This window comes from Prionailurus bengalensis, chromosome A1 (assembly GCF_016509475.1).
Source record: "Prionailurus bengalensis isolate Pbe53 chromosome A1, Fcat_Pben_1.1_paternal_pri, whole genome shotgun sequence".
In the NCBI taxonomy this organism is placed as follows: Eukaryota; Metazoa; Chordata; class Mammalia; order Carnivora; family Felidae; genus Prionailurus; species Prionailurus bengalensis.
The window spans coordinates 187,973,463-187,992,500 of NC_057343.1; the positions used below are offsets into that span (position 1 = coordinate 187,973,463).

The 19,038-nt window shown below is 36.9% G+C and overlaps 1 protein-coding gene across 1 annotated transcript in view; it reads left to right on the plus strand.

The window, feature by feature from the left end:
• Positions 1-19,038, plus strand: part of GABRB2 (gamma-aminobutyric acid type A receptor subunit beta2) — a 240,558-nt gene that overhangs the window by 180,193 nt on the left and 41,327 nt on the right. The window contains 4 exon segments of the mRNA XM_043596660.1: positions 10,835-10,962; positions 10,964-10,973; positions 12,954-13,106; positions 16,458-16,702. Coding sequence (XP_043452595.1) covers positions 10,835-10,962; positions 10,964-10,973; positions 12,954-13,106; positions 16,458-16,702 — 536 coding nt within the window.

The window sequence follows — 19,038 nt, forward strand, 5'->3', positions numbered from 1 at the left end:
AGAGAGAGGGGACACAGAATCTGACCCAGGTTCCAGGCTCTGAGCTGTCAGTACAGAGCCCGATGTGGGGCTCAAACTCATGGACTGCGAGATCATGATCTGAGCCAAAGGTGGATGCTCAACCTGCTGAGCCACCCAGGCTCCCCTCAAGGTCTTATTTGTATGAATTAATTTGCATTGGTATTTAGAGGCCAAACAAAGAGAATGAACTATTCACTTCATTCATATAGGTCCAACTTTGACCAAACTGATAGTTGATATGGATGGACAGTAGCTTCAATTGTATGCAAATGCATTAACTTTCTTTTTTAAAAAAATTCTCAAGAATTTCACTGCATCAAAGAACCAAATGATTTACGTTTAATTGTAAGAATGTCATACACACACACAGACATACACACAACACACACTTTTACTCTATCGAAAAAAAATGATCTTTTGAAATGATCTTTCAAGGTCCCCTTGTTTTTATTTCTACTCTACAGGAAATAAAATTGCTAGTTTTGGGTAGTCCTTAATAATTTAAATCCAAATGAATTATTTGGAGTTCTCCTTAAATTTAACCAAATTTCAAATTCAAAATCGTCTAGAACAGTGACTCAAAGTATAATCTACAAGACCCCTGGTTGGTTGCTGAGACCCTTTCAGAGTGTTCTGAAGGTTAAAGCTCACTTCATAGTAATACTAAGCCTTTATCTGCATTTTTCACTTTCATTATTTCAAAATGTACAGTCATGTTTTCAAAAGACTCACATTATCACAACCACTGAATGCAGAAGCAACGTTGAGAATCCAGCTGTCTTGTTAAGCCAGCCAAAAAGAAATTTATAAAAATATAAACAATGCCAGTCTTCTCAATAAGTTTTTGTATTTTGTAAAATATAGCTACCATTCACAAAAATGACATTTATGTTAACATGAAAATAGGATCATTATTGTTATAAATGAATTAATGGATAGATATTTTTAAATATCTTTTAATTTCTAAGATAGTATGTATCAGTGGGTGTAAACCACATAAACAAAAGCTTTAGGGAGTTCTTAATAATTTTTTGAGTATAAAGGAGTTCTAAAACCAAAAATTGGGGGGTTGCTGTTTTAGAACAACTTTATTTTTTAGGTATAGAAACAGAGTTCTAAAGAATGTATGATTTGTCCAAAATTCTACAACTTGTATATAGCAGCACTGGGATAGGAACCTAGGTAGGTCTCTTGATTTAGGTTATGCCATATGGCTGAGCCCATAGTATTTATAAAACCAGTTGGAGATTCTCTGAAGCAAGGCCCAGCTGTGAGCATGAATTTTATCTTGGAAATGAAGGTGTATATACCATTCTATGAAGAAAAAATGTTTGTTTTCCTGTTTCTACAGAACCTAGTGCTCTCCATTAGCTTTTAGTAATTAACAATCTACCCCAAACTGTGGATTAAAACAGAAACCATTTATTATTGCTTAGGAAGCTACAGGTTGGCCGAGAGGCTCAGAACCAGGCCCACACATGCATGTGGTTCTCACACAGATAGGCTTGGGGCTGTCTGACTGCTGTGATGGGGTGAGTGGACACATGTCCCTGCTTCTCCACAGGCTATCCAAGCCTTTCACAGGGTGGCAGCAGGATTCCAAAAGAAAGGGGAGGGGGGAGCTGCCAAACCTTCACTAGCCCAAGCTCACAACTTGGCTCAGTGTTACTTCTTTGATTAAAACAAGTGTCAAGGGCAGCTCAGATTCAAGGGGTAGGGAAAGATTCTACCTCTTCTTGGGAGGAACTGCAAAGTCACACCGCATAAAGGCATTGATACAGTAAGAGGGAGGATTACAGACATATTTCTGTACTATTACAGAATAATTTGAAAATATGGCCTTGAATAAGTAGTATGAGGTAATAAATAGAGTTACTGAGGAGTTGGACCCTAGTGTTAAAGGGGATTTAGTTCAATTACCATTTCTGACCTTTGGGCAAGATGTTTAACCTCTTCAAATTGTTGTTTCTTCATCTGTGAGCTGGGAATAATAACAATTTCTGCTTCAAAAGGATTAAATGAGATAATGCTTGTGAAGAACATGGCATCACACAGAAAATGATTTAAAATGTTAGCTAGTAGCAACTTTAAAAATCCCTTGCATTAGATCACCTTGATGAATTCTTCCTGATTCCCCCAAACAGAATAGCAATGCCATGTTTAACTATGCATGTATATTTGCATGAGCAGCTAGCATGCTATCAGCCCCCAGGCCTCCCTCCTGCTGTTCACATAAGCCCCTTACCAAACACAATTTGGGCCCATCTTAGTAAATGTAATAAATGTCTGGTATTTGCCACCTTTCCAGTACAAGCCATGGATACCAATTTGAAGAATGTAGGCTCGCTGTTTAAATGAGACTTCATATTTGAGTATAGGGTATGAATTCCTTACCAGATCATTTAATAAATATCCTGAGAATTAACACAGGATGTTATGCAAGCAAAGAAGGGTCAGTCATATATGGAGTTTAAGGGCAGAATGAAGATTTTCTTATTAGTCAAGACACATGCTAACAGTCTGTTTCACTGGCCAACCAGATATTTAGACTAAAAATTCCTGTACAAGAGCATCTTGCCTAATATCTTTAAATGTGTGAGTCCTCAGCTGACCCCTGTCACAGTGAAGGTGTACCAAAGAATGAGTTAACATGGAGAGACCCAGACCACTTCCAACATCAGTAAGCGAGCTCTTCACTTTCTCTGCCACCCCTTATGAGAAAGCAGATGGGTTGGTGTAACACTTGATGGCATTTTATTGCACAGCTGTGCATATCTCCTAGGCCATTTGGTTGGCCTTGTTAATTTAAGTATCTTCCCTCACTCTTGAGCTAACAAACTCTTCCATGGGACTAAATCCCCTTGTCACCAGGGAGCATTATTCCATTTGCACAGCAGGTATTGGCTGCCTCTGGAGGCTATTGTGGCAATTTGGCTTCCAAAATCTATCAGCCCAGAGAAAGTCATTATCAGAGAGCCATGTGGCCACTCCAAGGATACTGTTGTTCACCTAAGAATGACAACATATATTAAAAGTCAGCAACACCAACAAAAGTTTCTTTTGACACAATGGCCTTTGCTTCAACTTTTATGGACTGGTACCAATGGTACCACCTTTCTTTTAGTGACTCGAAGGCTACTGCATGGGGATTCCACATCCCAAGTCACTAACAATCTCAGGTTTGCAGTCCCACCATCTTACAATTCAGCAAGTAGCATCTGCTCATCATTCCACCTTCGGGAGTGGGATCTGGTGAACTACAACGAAAGGGTTAGTGTGTTGACCATTCAGTACAGCCACGCTTACATGACTCCCTCCCTTATTAAGACCTGCATTAAGGAGAAGACAGGCACAGAATTATCAGGCTTGGTTCTTCACCCTCCAGGGTGGTCTGGTGGCTGAGACCAACACATCCACAAACCCTCTGATGCAAAACTGTCTATAACAGCTATGTTGTAGAAATTCAAACAGTGCTGTGAAAACATCAGGAAAGAAAGACAGGAAGTTCCCTACTGAGGGAAAATGAGACAGTGTCTTGGAAAGTTGAGATGGGCCCTGAAATTGTACAGAAATTTGATATCAGTGGGAAAAATGTTTCAGTTAGCTTGAACCAAGGCCTGGAGGTCAAAGGATTATGAAAGGAAGTAGAAGGGTAGAGATGAGAGCTTTGGAAGAGGAAGAAGTGCAATAGAAGATGAGGCTGCGAAGCAGATAGAAGCCCCGTGATCAGAGTTTTGAATGCCTGAGTGAAGAATTTGCTTCTAAGTCTGGACCTGTTGAAAAGGCCATAAAGAATTTTTTCATATTTTTGTTTTCCATTTTTTAATGCTTTCCTAAGGCATAGAAATGGCACACCAGCCTGTTTTTAAATGAAGTGTAATAGCATCATGTGTAGCACAGATTAGAAGAAGGCAGGAAACTTGAAGCCTGTTGACTAGTATGTTGAAGAATATAAACAAAAGATGCAGAGATCTGATGCCAGAGTGGACTGTTCTTAATCCTAAGTAATCAAATAAACCTGGTGCGAATACAAATGAGCAGAAACCCTTCAGACCTGGCTCCATCTTTCTGTTCTATGCTGTTGGTAATTGTAGACCATAGATTAATGAAGAGAACCAGACCCTGGTTAGAGACAGCATCAGAAACATCTCCTCTAGTCCCTTATAAGAGAGACAGAGCTGGGAGAAAATATTTTAATTTTGGAGCTTGTAAAACCTTTGTTCAGAAGAAACATTGTTCTTCTCTTGGTCAGGCTAGATACCAGCATCCCTTTGCTGATTCCCATGGCAAGGGAAATGACTTTCGCTCTGCAACACTCTCCTGGCTATGAAGAGGTTAGTCCATGGGTAAACACCATCCCCCCACCTGGAAGTTTATTAGAACTACAGAATCTCAGGCTCTACCCACTTAATCCTAGTTCACACTGCATTTTAACAAGATTTCCAGGTGATTTTTATGCACGTGAAATTTGAGCAGCACTAACAGTTCTCTGCCTCTTCTATGTTACTTCAGGACTTAGGGCTAATGCATAGGGAAAAAAAAAGCAGGGTTGGGTAGTGGGAAAGAATGCTTGTAACCATAACCCAGTCTTGTTTATATGGTTCTATAAATTTTTTTTTCAATGTTTATTTATTTTTGGGACAGAGAGAGACAGAGCATGAACGGGGGAGGGGCAGAGAGAGAGGGAGACACAGAATCGGAAACAGGCTCCAGGCTCCGAGCCATCAGCCCAGAGCCTGACGCGGGGCTCAAACTCACGGACCGCGAGATCGTGACCTGGCTGAAGTCGGACGCTTAACCGACTGTGCCACCCAGGCGCCCCTGGTTTATATGGTTCTAGACAGAACCGTGTAAAGAGTTTAAGGCAGTCACTGACACATAAGGACTTTGAAATGGCAGCTATTATTGTTGTGGTTGTGGTTATTATTGTTTTTATTATTAATTGGTTTATTTTACCTGTATCATCAGCTTAATTGCTTGAGCTCTGCAAACTTAAGGAAGCTTAAGAAACACATTAAGGAGTTAAACTTGCAGGAACAGCCACCAGAGCACTCTGCTTCCATACAGAGAAAACAAATAGTGAATATTGCATTGAAATCCAAAAAGAGAAATCATCTTTAGAGCACAAAATCTAACATTTTACTTGATTATGATCAATTTCCTCTCCTCTTACATAAGATTTGAATTTGAAAAAGCTAATAACACAAAAAATGGGTTATCTGTGATGTAGGATGAATGCTGGGCCATGACTTGATGGTGTCCTTACTAAGATGCCACTTGGTAATCAAGTCTGACCCACCCTAGGCAGATTATTTTGAGCTCTCAAGGCCTAGAAATGATTTGACAGCAGAACATTAGTGTCTAGCAGTCCATCTAAAGAGCAGAGTGAAGAATAAGATGCAATTAAGGAGTCAGAGCAATCACTCAGAGTGTCTTTGGAATGCTTTCATTGCTGAATTTAAACAGTTGTAGCTGACAAGCGAGTCTCTCTCCCTCTTGGAAAATCCCCATAACTAATTGGCATTGACTGTTCTCAGTCTTGCACTTTTGCAAACATACAAGACTGTGTGGCGTGTAGTCCATTCTGATTGTGGACTGATAGACTTCTGATTGTGGTCACTGAGTTAGTCATGAGACAAAGGCCTGCTTTCCTGTTGCACATTAGGTCCTGCTGCTTCCCCAAAACGTTTGTCTGCTTTAAAAGGCAATTTGACCTGGTTGTTATTGAAAATGTTTTTTCTTCTCTTCTGGAAATTTTTTTGGAGGAAAAAAAAAAAAAGATTAATCAACTAAAGAGCAAGACATAGCTCCAAGGGACTATGTGCCTTTTCCAGTATTTATCTGGTTTGGGGGGAACCTAACTAAAGCACCCTAAAATGTGTGACTAACTCTAGCATTTTATGGAATTATTGCATTGGATTGATATTTTTTATGTCATAAAAAAATGTCTCTGGTCAAATAGGTACGGAGAATGCCAGGGGTAAGTAATATTAAGCAAATTCTTTATTGAGGAATTATCTAAACTTTACTGTGTTAAATGTTTGTGACTACAAGAGGGGCCCGAAATGCACAGTTACTCCCAAATACATTTACTTAGAACCCTTTTCCATGAAGCACATTACAGGATTAGTGTTGCTCAGAATGTAACTTAAGTTTTAATAATAGTTACTTATATACCGATAACAGTAACCACATAAAAATTAAATACTAATAGAGTGGCATGCTAAAATTTTTACAATGAGGTTTTCAATTCAGAAAAACTTGTGGAGTGCTGTGATAGACACATAAAAGGGCATGAAATTCGAGATAAGATAGTTCCTAAAAAAATTGAAACCATCCATGACTAGAGTGGATTGTCCCAATAACACTAGCCCTTAATCCTCAAACATCAACAATTGGTTGTGATGACCAAGAATTAGCAGTTTAAAGCAACTACTATGTTACAGTTGCTATGTTGGCTACAATGGGAGACAGAAAATAATTACCCTACAACATTTAACAGTCCAATTGGAGAACAAAGTTTAAATGAACAAGAGAACAATAGGTCTCTTTAATTTCTCACTAGGAAAAAAAAATGGTGGCATTTATAATCCATTTCTTCTAAATGTTCTCACCAGCCCTCACTGTTTAATATCTTGGTATAGGTTCATATTTCTTGCACAGTAAAAATATTTCATCTGAAATGAAATATTTACTTAGTAGATAACAAAATAGACAAGTAGACTGACACTAAAGAGAGAAAAAAACTTTTTTAAATGCCATGTTATGTAATAAGATAATGTCACAATTGTGAGAACACATTCATTTATTATGTGAATGTGTTTAACGTGATAATTTTGCTCCTTAGAGCTCATGTAGTACATATTTTTATCAGTATATGACAGTATATCTGTCATTCACATACATAGATTTTTAAATGTATTTGTTTATCTGTCCTGATCAGAAACTTTAACATTTTGTACAATTTTAATTCCTTCAGGTAGATTCCAGTGAAGTTATATTTTGGTTTATTTATAGTCCATCTGAGTTTATGTGGGTTATGTTTTTAATGATAATAATACAATATAATTTAATGACTCAGTTTCTGGAATCCCATGAATAAAATATAAAAGATGAATTTAATTTGCAAGACATTAATGAGAAGTTTCAGTGCATCTCCTCCTGATATCTTTTAAAAGATATCTAATTATTTTTCACTCATTATCGTTATGAAAGCTGTAAAAGTCAGGTCATACATATTTGCATATGTTTTCTTTTATTTTTAATCACTTTGAGACACTGTTAAATATTCCTTCAGAGAAGTTTTTTTTTTTTTTTAAAGAAGAGGAAGAAAAAGAAAAATAAATAAAACTAGGTCTGCTTTCAGTTTATCCTACACAGTATATTGAGCTGGATTTGGAACTTGACCACCCTGGCACAGTCATAAACTGTTGGTCTTTGGTCTTTAGAAATCGGTGATGCAAGAGCATACATTTGCTTTCCATTGGCAGCATTCCATACTTGGTTAACCCAAAATGAAGTCAAGAAGATCGCAGTTTTTAAGACCAGCAGTAACTAAGAAGTATTACAAATATGCTGCTCCATTATGTCAGATTCCAAAATGTTTGACATCAAAATAAACTTCCAATGTTTCATTTTCGATTTACAAACACACCAGAGGGTGTGTCATTGGACACCCAAGTTTCTCATTGTGTAAATGTGTTCAAGTGTTCATAAAATAGAAGCCAGGTGACATGCAACGAAATATGAGTTTTTAATTCATTTACAATAATTCTTATTTGAAAAGAAACTATTAGCTAACCTTTTTGAGCATTATCTATCAGGTACTGCTCTAAGCATTTTGTAAGTAACAACTCGTTTTTCCTGCATAACAACTCTATGAGGTAGCTTTTGTTGTCGTTATCGTTTATTGTTACAATTTACAGATTAAGAAATGAAGAACAGAAAAAGGTTAAGCAATTTGCTGAGCTATTACATAAGGGTAAATACATAATAAAGAACCTTTGGATTTTTCTTAAGGGCTGTGTTATCTTTGGGTGGCTTTTTTTTATTCACTAAGAAGATATTTATCTAATACAACTTTGTGCCAGGTACTGTATTAGGAGCAAGAAACAGAGGTATAGACATGATGAATACCTCCACAAGCATCTGGATAAGCAACCATCACCCAAATCCACACATGTGTTAAATAAATATTTTACTAATTCAACAATATATCCCAAGTGCCTCTCCTCTGCCAGGAATTATCTAGCAAACACATGTCAGATAGCTGGAATTTTGACAAAAATCTATATTTCATGATAATATTTCTACTTATTAAACAACTGTGAGGCATTGCCTATATAATTATTGAAATGCCATAGATATTCCCATGCCTCTGCCCACAGAGAGCTTCTGTGAGAAGATTTGTAGCAGTGGACGAGAGAAGATAAAAACTGAGGAAAGGAAGCTGGAGAACCAGAAACACACTCTTTACTAATTTAGACTTAGTTCTTATTGAAAATGTAAGAGTTGACTTTACTCCCATTCTCGTTTGAAAATGGCAGCATTTGACAATTTTTTTTCCCTAGAAAACGATGGCCTTCTTGTTTCATAAATACCTTCTTTCATGTTTATGTACCACAAATCAAATCCAATTTACAGTGTCATGAGCTGGAAGGAAGCTCAATCAACTGAGCCAGGTGCCCTCTTTTGTTATTTAACACTGATTTGGCCAAGATGGGATTGTCATTGATTAAATAATTTCATAACTGAGAGCTGTGTGCAAATAACCAATGAGAAACGGGATTATATTCGAGATGAAGTCCTGGATTGTGAGGATTCCCATGGCCATATTAAGAAAGTTGAAATCACAGAAAAAAGCACTTGTTGTTTGGGACAGACACCTCAGTTCTTAGGATTAGATAGAGAATATTAATGGGGTAGACTAATGGAGAAAGAGAAGAATATTTTTACTGTGCCTTTCACTTTGTACCTGGACTCCCCTTCTTAAAATTATGAATAATTTGCTTTTAAATCAAAGTTTCATGCGAAGAAAGACATTCTCTAACAAAATAAGTGGCTTTAAATGATATCATGCTAAGAAAAATGTTGGTGGTGTATAATCTATTAAATATCCACAATTTTTTTTTAAGTAGGCTCCATGCCCAATGTGGGGCTTGAACTCACCACCATGAGATCAAGAGTCAGATACTCTACCCACTGAGCCAGCCAGGCACCCTGACAATTGTGATTACAATGTACTTTATGATGTTTGCAAGTAAACAGTCCTTTTTGAAAATCATTAGCTATTATCTAAAGGCCTATAGTTATGGAACCAGAAGTTCAAGTTCTCATTGACTCTTTACAAAAATCTGTATTTCTGCATAAGATAAAGATGGTTGCTCTTATGAGTAAAGAAGAATGCAGACTTCTAGAAAAGTTAAGACATTGTTTGAGCTGTGCTATGGTTGATGTAGATTCTCGAATTGAGAGCACTGTAATTCTTTGAAAACTAATCCATTTCTACTCTTGGAAATTTGACTTGCTTTCTTTGGAAGAAATGTGATTTAATGAAAATTATAAGAGCTAAGAATGAAAGGGCTGATATTCGAGTCCGGTCTAACACTAGTCACATGTCAAAAAGCAAAAAGAACTTAAGTCACATGTCAAAAAGAATTTAAGCAACCTTTTTAACTAGTTTTTTTTATTTTTGGGTTTATTTTTTATTTTTTGTTTGTGTTTTGTTTTTGTTTGTTTTGTTTTGCTTTTTGCCTTAAATTGGGGAGCAATATCTGACCTGCCTCCTTCTTAGACTTGTAAAAATTCAGCTTTCTGGATGCAAAAGTTCTTTTAAGAAATATGATATACAAATACAATTTATGCTCTGCAGGTGGGATATTGGGGTGGGTGTGTTTGTAAAATATTAAGATTTAATGGATTTCATTGCATGCTTCTCTGTATAGTTATGTTAATAATCTAATAGGTGTTTATTCATTGCAGTTACACATATGCTTACTCACCAAGATATGTGTGCTTATTCTATTCTGCCTCGTGGATTGAAAGTATCATTATAACAGAGGACTTGTTTTTATTATACAGACTTCTGTCCCCAGCAACTGTACACTCATGAGTATAGTAGGTGCTCAAGAAATAATTATTGAGAAAGTGGAAACAAGCCTCCTAAATGCACTGTGCCTTTTATAGTGCACATAATACATTTGTCTTTACTTTTAAAACTATTAGAATTACTCCTGTTTGGGGTTATTTGGTCAGGGGTAGCTTTTTGGAATTTAGATATGCTGCAAAATCAAATTTGGAGATCGTGTCTATGAATATTTAAAAAATGATGACTCAATTCCTTATAATCTCTTCTGACTTGAAACCCAAATATATTGTAATTCAAAACTTTTATATGGGGGGGGTTGATAGCATTCAATACTGCACTGATAAGTTAAATGATATTTACTTTCTCTTTTGTTTTCTATTAGAGTACCATCCAGGGTCATGTAATAATGTGATAGTGTTTTAGAAAATGAGTGCAAGTTAGAACTATATGCTACCTCTTACTTGCAAGCTGTTAATTTCGCTAAACCTTCGTCGCCTCATGTGGGCCTAATTATACTCCCCTCATGAGACTGTTGTGAAAAGTAAATGTGGTAATATACTTCAGGTGCTTAGCGTGATACCTAACACATAATAGCCTTTAGCTGTGGCTGTTATCATTAATATAGTTCATCTTGTAAACAAGTACTCTTTGTTTTGTTTTATTTGTTTTTTATTTTGTGTATCTGTGTGTGTGTGTGTGTGTGTGTGTGTGTGCTTCCTTTTACAGATGGATATACCACCGATGACATTGAGTTTTACTGGCGTGGGGATGATAACGCAGTAACAGGAGTGACAAAGATTGAACTTCCACAGTTCTCTATCGTGGATTACAAACTTATCACCAAGAAGGTTGTTTTTTTCCACAGGTGTGTATCAGGGAAGAGGGTTAAGGCAAAAGGGGCTTCAGCATATTTTGTCAAGAGCATTCACTTATATCACAACTGGGTCCCAGGAAAAGATGACTGGAAGATTTGGATCTGCTGCAAACCTCCAGTTCCCCATCAAAGGGCCCATTGCTCATTTGGGGTCCATGCAGCTATTTCCCAGAAGGCACCCCCACAAAACTGAGAGGGTTACCTCTGTGCCTTTCATCTACCAAAGACTGGACTAATTGTCGGAGACAGAATACAGAAAGAGAATGACGTTGGTCAGAGTTGTTTGCCCGAGCTTTATACAACTTACAGAACTGATCCTACTCTTGAAAAATACAGGGAAGAGACGGTTCGCTCACGTCTGACCACGATGAAATTCTCTGGAGGCAATAGAATAGAATTCCACATTATCTCAAAGGTTAAGAATTTCTTTATGGAGCCTTACCTCCTGTTTTAGAGCTAAAAGCCCTTCCAGATGTTGAGATTATCCTGATGCTTTCACCATTCTTACTCTTCTAGCATTGAGGTTTTTGGTTGTCAAACTTGGTTTCACCAGCACAGAATTTTACCAAAAAAGCTTAGGAAAGTAATACTTTGCTGCATAAGGGAAAAAAACATTAAGGGGAAAAACAGTAAACCCACAGGAATATTTCTTTTTTATGTTTTTCTTATTGGAATGAATTCCCCAGGCACAAAAAGAGCTAGTACTGTAACTATACATTTTTAATTACCCTTCTGCCTTTCCCTGCAAACTACTTCAAGTAAGAGTTGTATGACTTCGTAAGAATATAACATAGCCTTAGCTTTAAAAAACAAACAACAGAGGGGCGCCTGGGTGGCGCAGTCGGTTAAGCGTCCGACTTCAGCCAGGTCACGATCTCGCGGTCCGTGAGTTCGAGCCCCGCGTCAGGCTCTGGGCTGATGGCTCAGAGCCTGGAGCCTGTTTCCGATTCTGTGTCTCCCTCTCTCTCTGCCCCTCCCCCGTTCATGCTCTGTCTCTCTCTGTCCCAAAAATAAATAAACGTTGAAAAAAAAATTAAAAAAAAAAACAAAAAAAACAAACAACAGAAACTTTTCCTAAATTGGAGGTCCCTGAATCCCTGAGACACTAGAAATGAGTTCATATCTAAAATATTCTTACTTTAATATTACAACACTTAACTTGAGCCCAAGAAGGCTAGGCAAGACTTTCTTTCAATTATTAATAATGTCACCCCTAACACACATGATTCATCAATGTGACTTTTTGACATTCTACAACGATGTTCAGTTACATATTTTGTTTAAAGAGTAATTTCCCGGATCATCACAATCAAAGGATTTAGCCTCAGGAATATGATCCTTTAGTTTTATCTCCCAAAAATATTCTTTGGAAACACTGATTCTCCACCTTTTGATGAGTCAGGCACCCCTTTAGAACTTTGATGGAATCAGTGGAATTAGCAAACATATGTAATCCATACATGTGAAAACCTTCACACAATTTTAGGGAGTTGCTGTGTACCTGAAGCTTGCCATTGATCCCAGATGTGCAGTGAATTCTGGGGCCTGTGAAGAGATTTCTAAAATATGATCAGAGTGTACAGCCTTATTTCTTATATAAAAAAATAAAACAAAACATCTTACAGGATGGTCTTGTTGAGGAACAACTGAGGGGGAACAAAGGGACTGTACCAAACTGTCTTGTTTTCATAGTTGTAGAGAATGAGTATCCTTGATCCAGTGCAGGAGCCTGAGCAGGGAAGAGCTGGAATTCTTTTAATTAACTCATGACTATGGGTGTACTCAACACCAAGTAACTTTTGCTAATTAAAAGACCAGTGTTCCCATACTACTTTTTCAGGAGCAAGTGCCCTTCATCAGGAGCTAAAGTTGAATTTAGGGAAGATTTACAAACTTATTTATGGGCCTTGAAAGAAAAGTATCCTATAAATATTGATTGATAATTATGATATTCTAAAATTGCCTTTCTAGGTTCCTATCCCAGATTGTCCCTCAGCTTTAAGCTTAAGAGAAACATTGGTTACTTTATTCTGCAAACATACATGCCTTCCATCCTGATCACTATCCTCTCCTGGGTCTCCTTCTGGATTAATTATGATGCATCAGCTGCAAGAGTGGCATTAGGTAGGCCATTTTCTAACTGCCTGTGGGGCTTGACTCTGTGTGTGCACACGTGTATGCATGTGTGTGTATGCGCATGCATGTTCACTCATACACTTTTCTTAGCCTGGTATTTGTAATGCATGATAAGACTGGGCTATGCACATTACAAGAATTTGGCTGTGAAACTTTGGGTTATCTGATTCAGCATTAAATCAATTAAACACAAATTAAAACTCTTTCATGTCAAAATTAGCTAACCATATAGCAGTTGGTAATGAAATTAGTCCTGTCAATTTTTTTTTATTTTTATTGACGCATAGTTTGTGTAATATCACTTGATAATTTTTCAATTTGCATACTGTGCTTCCTTATCTGGAAAGAGCTCCCTTCCACCTTTTTTTTTTTTTTCTGAGCAGGAGACAAGGAAGTATATTATGTAACTAACAGATAAGCAAAAAGACTTCTAAAGTCTTATTAAGATTTTGGAGTAGCAGGATAGAGGGCAGAAGACAACAAAGTAAGATGGCTGGGAACTCATCCATAGCATCGTTTATCTTATGCTTGATTTTTTTTCTATATGATGCCAGAGGAAGAGAATATATTATATTTCATTAACATTTTTATGTTACTAACTCCAGATAATAGTAAAGTATGATTATTTTACACAATTTTTATTATTTTGAGTTCTGACTAATCCCTTTAAAATGTTGGACTGTTACATTCTCCACCATGAGATCTCAATTCAATCATCACTTCCTGAGAGAAGTCATTCATTTTTTCATTCAACAAATATTTGTTGAACACCTACTATGTGCCAAACATGCTAGATGCTGGAGATAAAGTAGTTCCCTTCTGGAAGTTTTGTGCTAGCAGTAAAAGGACAATAAATTTATTTTACTTATAATGTGAACTAGGTAATACAGTATGTCTATAGAGGGAATAAGCAAGGTGAGGGCAGTTGGGTATGCCAGGAGGAACAGTTTATAATAATCATTGTAAAGTTCATCCAGAAATTATTAATAGAACAAAAACTTCATGAAGATAAAGAGTCACTTAAATGTCTGGATGGGAATATTCTAGCCTATTACAAATGCCCTGAGGTAGGAAAGTGCCAAGGATATTAGTGAGGTAGCCAGTGAGGTGAATGTGAGAGTGAGTTCAGGAGTCAAGATGATGTTGGGGACAAGGGACTAAAAGATTATGAAGCAGTTCCAGAACCATGATAAAGACCTTGCTTTTATTCTGAGTGAAATTTCAGAGCCATCGAGGAAAGAAGTGATATGATTTGATTTCAGATTGAAAGGGATAAATTTGACTGCTGTGTTGAGATTAGATTGTGGTGGTTCAAGGATGGAAGGGAGAAGTAATGACCTCCTGGACTGAGTCCAGTCCTCTGTGATAACTTCTCTTAAAATACAGAGAACTTCCCTTTGTAGACCAACTGTAGTTATAATTTATATTTATTTGGTTTGTGATGTCCTTTTTCTTCATGGTACTGAAAGAAACATTGAAGAAAGGTCCATATATAATTTTGCTTCCATTATATCTGTGATATCTTACACAATGAATGGTGTTCAGTAAATATTTGCTGAATAAAGTAATGAATGGAATTTGTAAATATCTTATTATTCCAAAGTGAAAATCTGTTAATTTTATAATTTTATGTCATTACAGGAAAAATAAATAATTCACTTTTTAAAAGAAATTTGTAAAACATCTTTTGGTAGAGTAATTTATTACTTGGTCAGAGATATCTTAAAATGAGATTGAGATAGATAGCAAAATTAGCATTGTCAGTTTTATAATATACGTGTACAGGGTAATCTGCAGTTGAAATAATGAAATGAAAAGTGAAACTGGGAAATGTTTTAAATGACTGATATTATAGAGAAAATACGAAAACCCTAAGACACCTAGACCTAAAGCAAGAACAGAGTTTTTCTGGCCATGCTCAGAATCAGATGCACAGATTTATTTTTTCTGTAGTTGTTTTATGAGCATGTAGAAAAACAAGACAAAAATTATGATCTTTATAGAGAGATAAAATTAAATCAGAAAACTTACATTCCCAAAATATCATAGAAATGAAACTTTTGGGATGTGTTATTGGGTAGTGGTTAAGGACACAGCTTTCTGAGTCGGAGAGACGGCCATTCAAATGTTGATTAAACAACTTGTTGATTAAACAAATGTTGATTAAACAAGATCTGTGTGATCTTGATCTCTGGGCTGTTTTCACATCACTATTTTGCTACAAATGTGGACCTTATTACATTCAGGACTCTGGACTCCTAGTGCTTTTGCCCGGCATATGTCTTCTATCCCTCCAATTATAGAGGGAAACTACTCTTCACTGTTGAAGATGACCACTCAGTGAGATGAACAATTATAACCTGAGCCAGTATGCCATTTCCCATAAAGAATCTCATAATGGTTCCATGTTACTTATCTGTGCATTACATGCCCCGTTGACCAATCCAGAAACATGAGGGCTAGATACCTGCTTCTCTGCTACCCGACATCTCCAGCTTCCAAATTTTTATAATCATTTGCCCATACCATCCGTATAATGCAGTCACTGATTTCAATACTATTGTGATTATTTTGATTCATTTCCTCTTTATCACTTAGATTATTCTGAAAAACTATTAGCTGGTATTCCATTTTCCTGTCTTGTATCTTTTCCCTCTGTCCTTCACACTACTACAAGAATGATTGTCCTAAACACAATTTGTCCCTATGTCTCCCTGCTTTGAAGCTGGTCAGTGGCCCCACCTCACCTTCATTTTAAGTTCAGACTCCCCATTAGGGCCTGTATATACAGCTCTGCATTATGCAGCCTTACTTAATTTTCACTCTCCTCACCATGCTTTCTGTCATATCCTATAATGTACCCACACTGGCTTTCTTGAGATGCTTTTGATGAACTGTGTACTTTCAACCCCCCTTCAAAGCAGTCCTCTGTTACTTGGGTATCTCCCACTCATCCTTCAGTACTCAGCTCCAAAGTCTCCATTTCCTTACCTCTCTCCTGCTGCATCACAAGGCTCAACCAGAGACTTCTCTGTATCCTTGATGCTCACCCTACACACGTGTCTACCATGACATTTAATTTACATCTCTAGCCTACCACTAGATATATAACTATAAATATATAAATATCAATAAAGTAAATGCTTCAAAATGATTAATGTTACTATGAATTAATGATTTAAATGTGTCTCCAGGGCCTATCATAGGGCAGGTATGTACCAGTAAGCTATTTTGTGGCATGTATGAATGAGTAAAAGAGCACAATTAGCCTTTCCAAATATGATGAAATCAGCAAGGAAACAGGAACATTACTAATCTAACTCTTGTCATTTTTTTCAGGAATTACAACTGTCCTTACAATGACTACGATCAATACCCACTTGCGGGAGACTCTCCCTAAAATCCCCTATGTGAAGGCCATTGACATGTACCTGATGGGGTGCTTTGTCTTTGTTTTCATGGCCCTTCTGGAATATGCTTTGGTCAACTACATCTTTTTTGGGAGGGGACCCCAACGCCAAAAGAAAGCAGCTGAGAAAGCTGCTAGTGCCAACAATGAGAAGATGCGCCTGGATGTCAACAAGGTAAATTCAGAGGGCAAGCCCTCCTTGGTTCTTAAACTCGTAGAAGAATGCCAGCAATATAGGCTAATGGCCTTGTTTAACAAATGAGGAAACCAAGGCCCAGGGAAGAGAATGGGTAATTTTTCCAAAATCACAATGTTAATTAGTGATGGAGGCACAATTATGGCCAAAACTTACATTACATTTGGATGCCCTTTACCTTAACACTAGGGTTGCCCAAACCATAGTCATCGGAGAACTACCTTTGTGAATTTTTTCATATATGAGTATAATATGTACTATTTTATACCTTATGTGCATTTACTCACTTTAAGTTTTTTAAAAAGGAAATTTTGTATCACTTAAATCAGTATTACTTGCTGGAAGATAATCTTAAGTAATAAACATAAAACTATTGAAATGAATTCTAGGCTACACTAGATGAAGATTCTGGGCTTGAGCCTGTTCTCTTTGATTTAAAAGGGAGATAGACAAGTGCAGAGATATATTAAAGATCCACCAGCAATAAATGAAGGCTTTCTCTTTGAAGTCATCAGAAGGATAAAAAGAGAAGTGAAGGGTAAAAAAAATAAATAAATTTCTCCTTAAGTGACAGATAATTACTTAATGCCTTGCACATGTACCACTTAAAGTCACTGAAGCATGTGACTGTAAGAGACCACCATCTTGCTTGTTACACATAATCAAAGAACAATTTCCATGTGGTTGTAAATGCTATTTAATCTATAAGGCAATGATTCTCAACCTTGGGTGCCCAATCGAATGGGCACCGAATCGGCCGACTGGGCACCCAATGGGCCGAATGGGCACCCAATCGAATGACTGGCAGAGCATTAACAAATACTGAAGTCTGGATTCCTTTCCCAGAAATTCTTATTTGAATGTGCTGGAGTATGCCTGGGTATCAAAATTTTTTAAATATTCTTCAAACGTTTTGCTAATTTGCAGCCAAGATTTAGAATCTTCATTTAGAGGTTTTTGACAGCAGTTCCAATGGATCCAACCTTCTTTACTACCCAAATGTTACTTCACCTGGCTTCCTCTATCAAAATTTCTGCATTAAACAGAATATTTATATATGTATTTTCCCATAGCCCAAATTTAAATCCTTCAATATAGACCAAAAAACAAGGCCTTATTTTAATATCTGCCATAAACAGTGTTTATAAAGTAGTGCATAGTGTTGAATTTAATAAATAGCTCATAGTAATGAAACTAGGAAAACAGTAATACTTTTAAACTATCTGGTATTATTAACCAGATCAATCATTATTTAATTGAAATTTTAATATTTCTGACTTCAATTGAATTCCAAGGATAGCACATCACAAATAATCTCTACAGTTAAGTTTTATTTGGAGCAAACCCAATGAAAGCTTTAACTCACTACAGTGTTCAAATATCCATAGGTCTCTTTCTCTCTCTCTCTCTCTCTCGCTCTCGCTCTCGCTCTCGCTCTCACTCTCTCTGTCTCTTTTGGACTATTCTCTAATCAAAGGCACTTCTTTGCCAGGAGATGATGTTTGTAAAGATGCAAATTTTAAGTATGGCCCTTGATGGCTAATGACCCATGGGTCTAGAAAATTGTCAATTTCTTTACAGTGCCTGATGTTTCACTTATTAGAATCTGTCAATAGGTTCTCTCTCAGGCTGTGAAAGAAAAGAATGCTTTTAAAAACCATTTTATGATTTTTCTGATATAGTAGCTTCAGTTAAATAAGTTAATAAATAACACTATCTCATAGGACTGCAATTTGAACTGAATCTAAATCAATTGCCCTAATGAAAAGCTGACCTAATAAGATAACATCTGATCCTTTTTACTTTCATCTACCCTATTTTTTTCATGCCAGTTTGCATTTAAATGATGAATTTAAGAGCCAGAGAGTGGCAGTTTTATAGCAAACTGAACCTGGAGAGCTTCAGAGAGTTTTAAGTTCAATGTACTGAGCTGAAGGTAGAAAATGGCTCACTGAGCGAGTACCCCACAGTGGCTGAAGTTGGACCCACAATTCAAAGCATAGAATATCAGAGAACAAAAATGATATCAGAGTTCTTTGAGTACAGTGGTTCTTTTTTTTAATTTTTTTATGTTTATTCATTTTGAGAGAGAGAGAGACAGAGCATGAATGGGGTAGGGGCAGAGAGAGAGGGAAATACGGAATCTGAAGCAAGCTCCAGGCTCTGAGCAGTCAGCATAGATCCCAATGCGGAGCTTGAATCCACAAACCATAAGATCATGACCTGAGCCAAAGTTGGATGCTTAACTGACTGAGCCACCCAGGTGCCCTTAGTACAATGGTTCTTAAAACTCAGGCATTTTTCCCCCAGAGGAT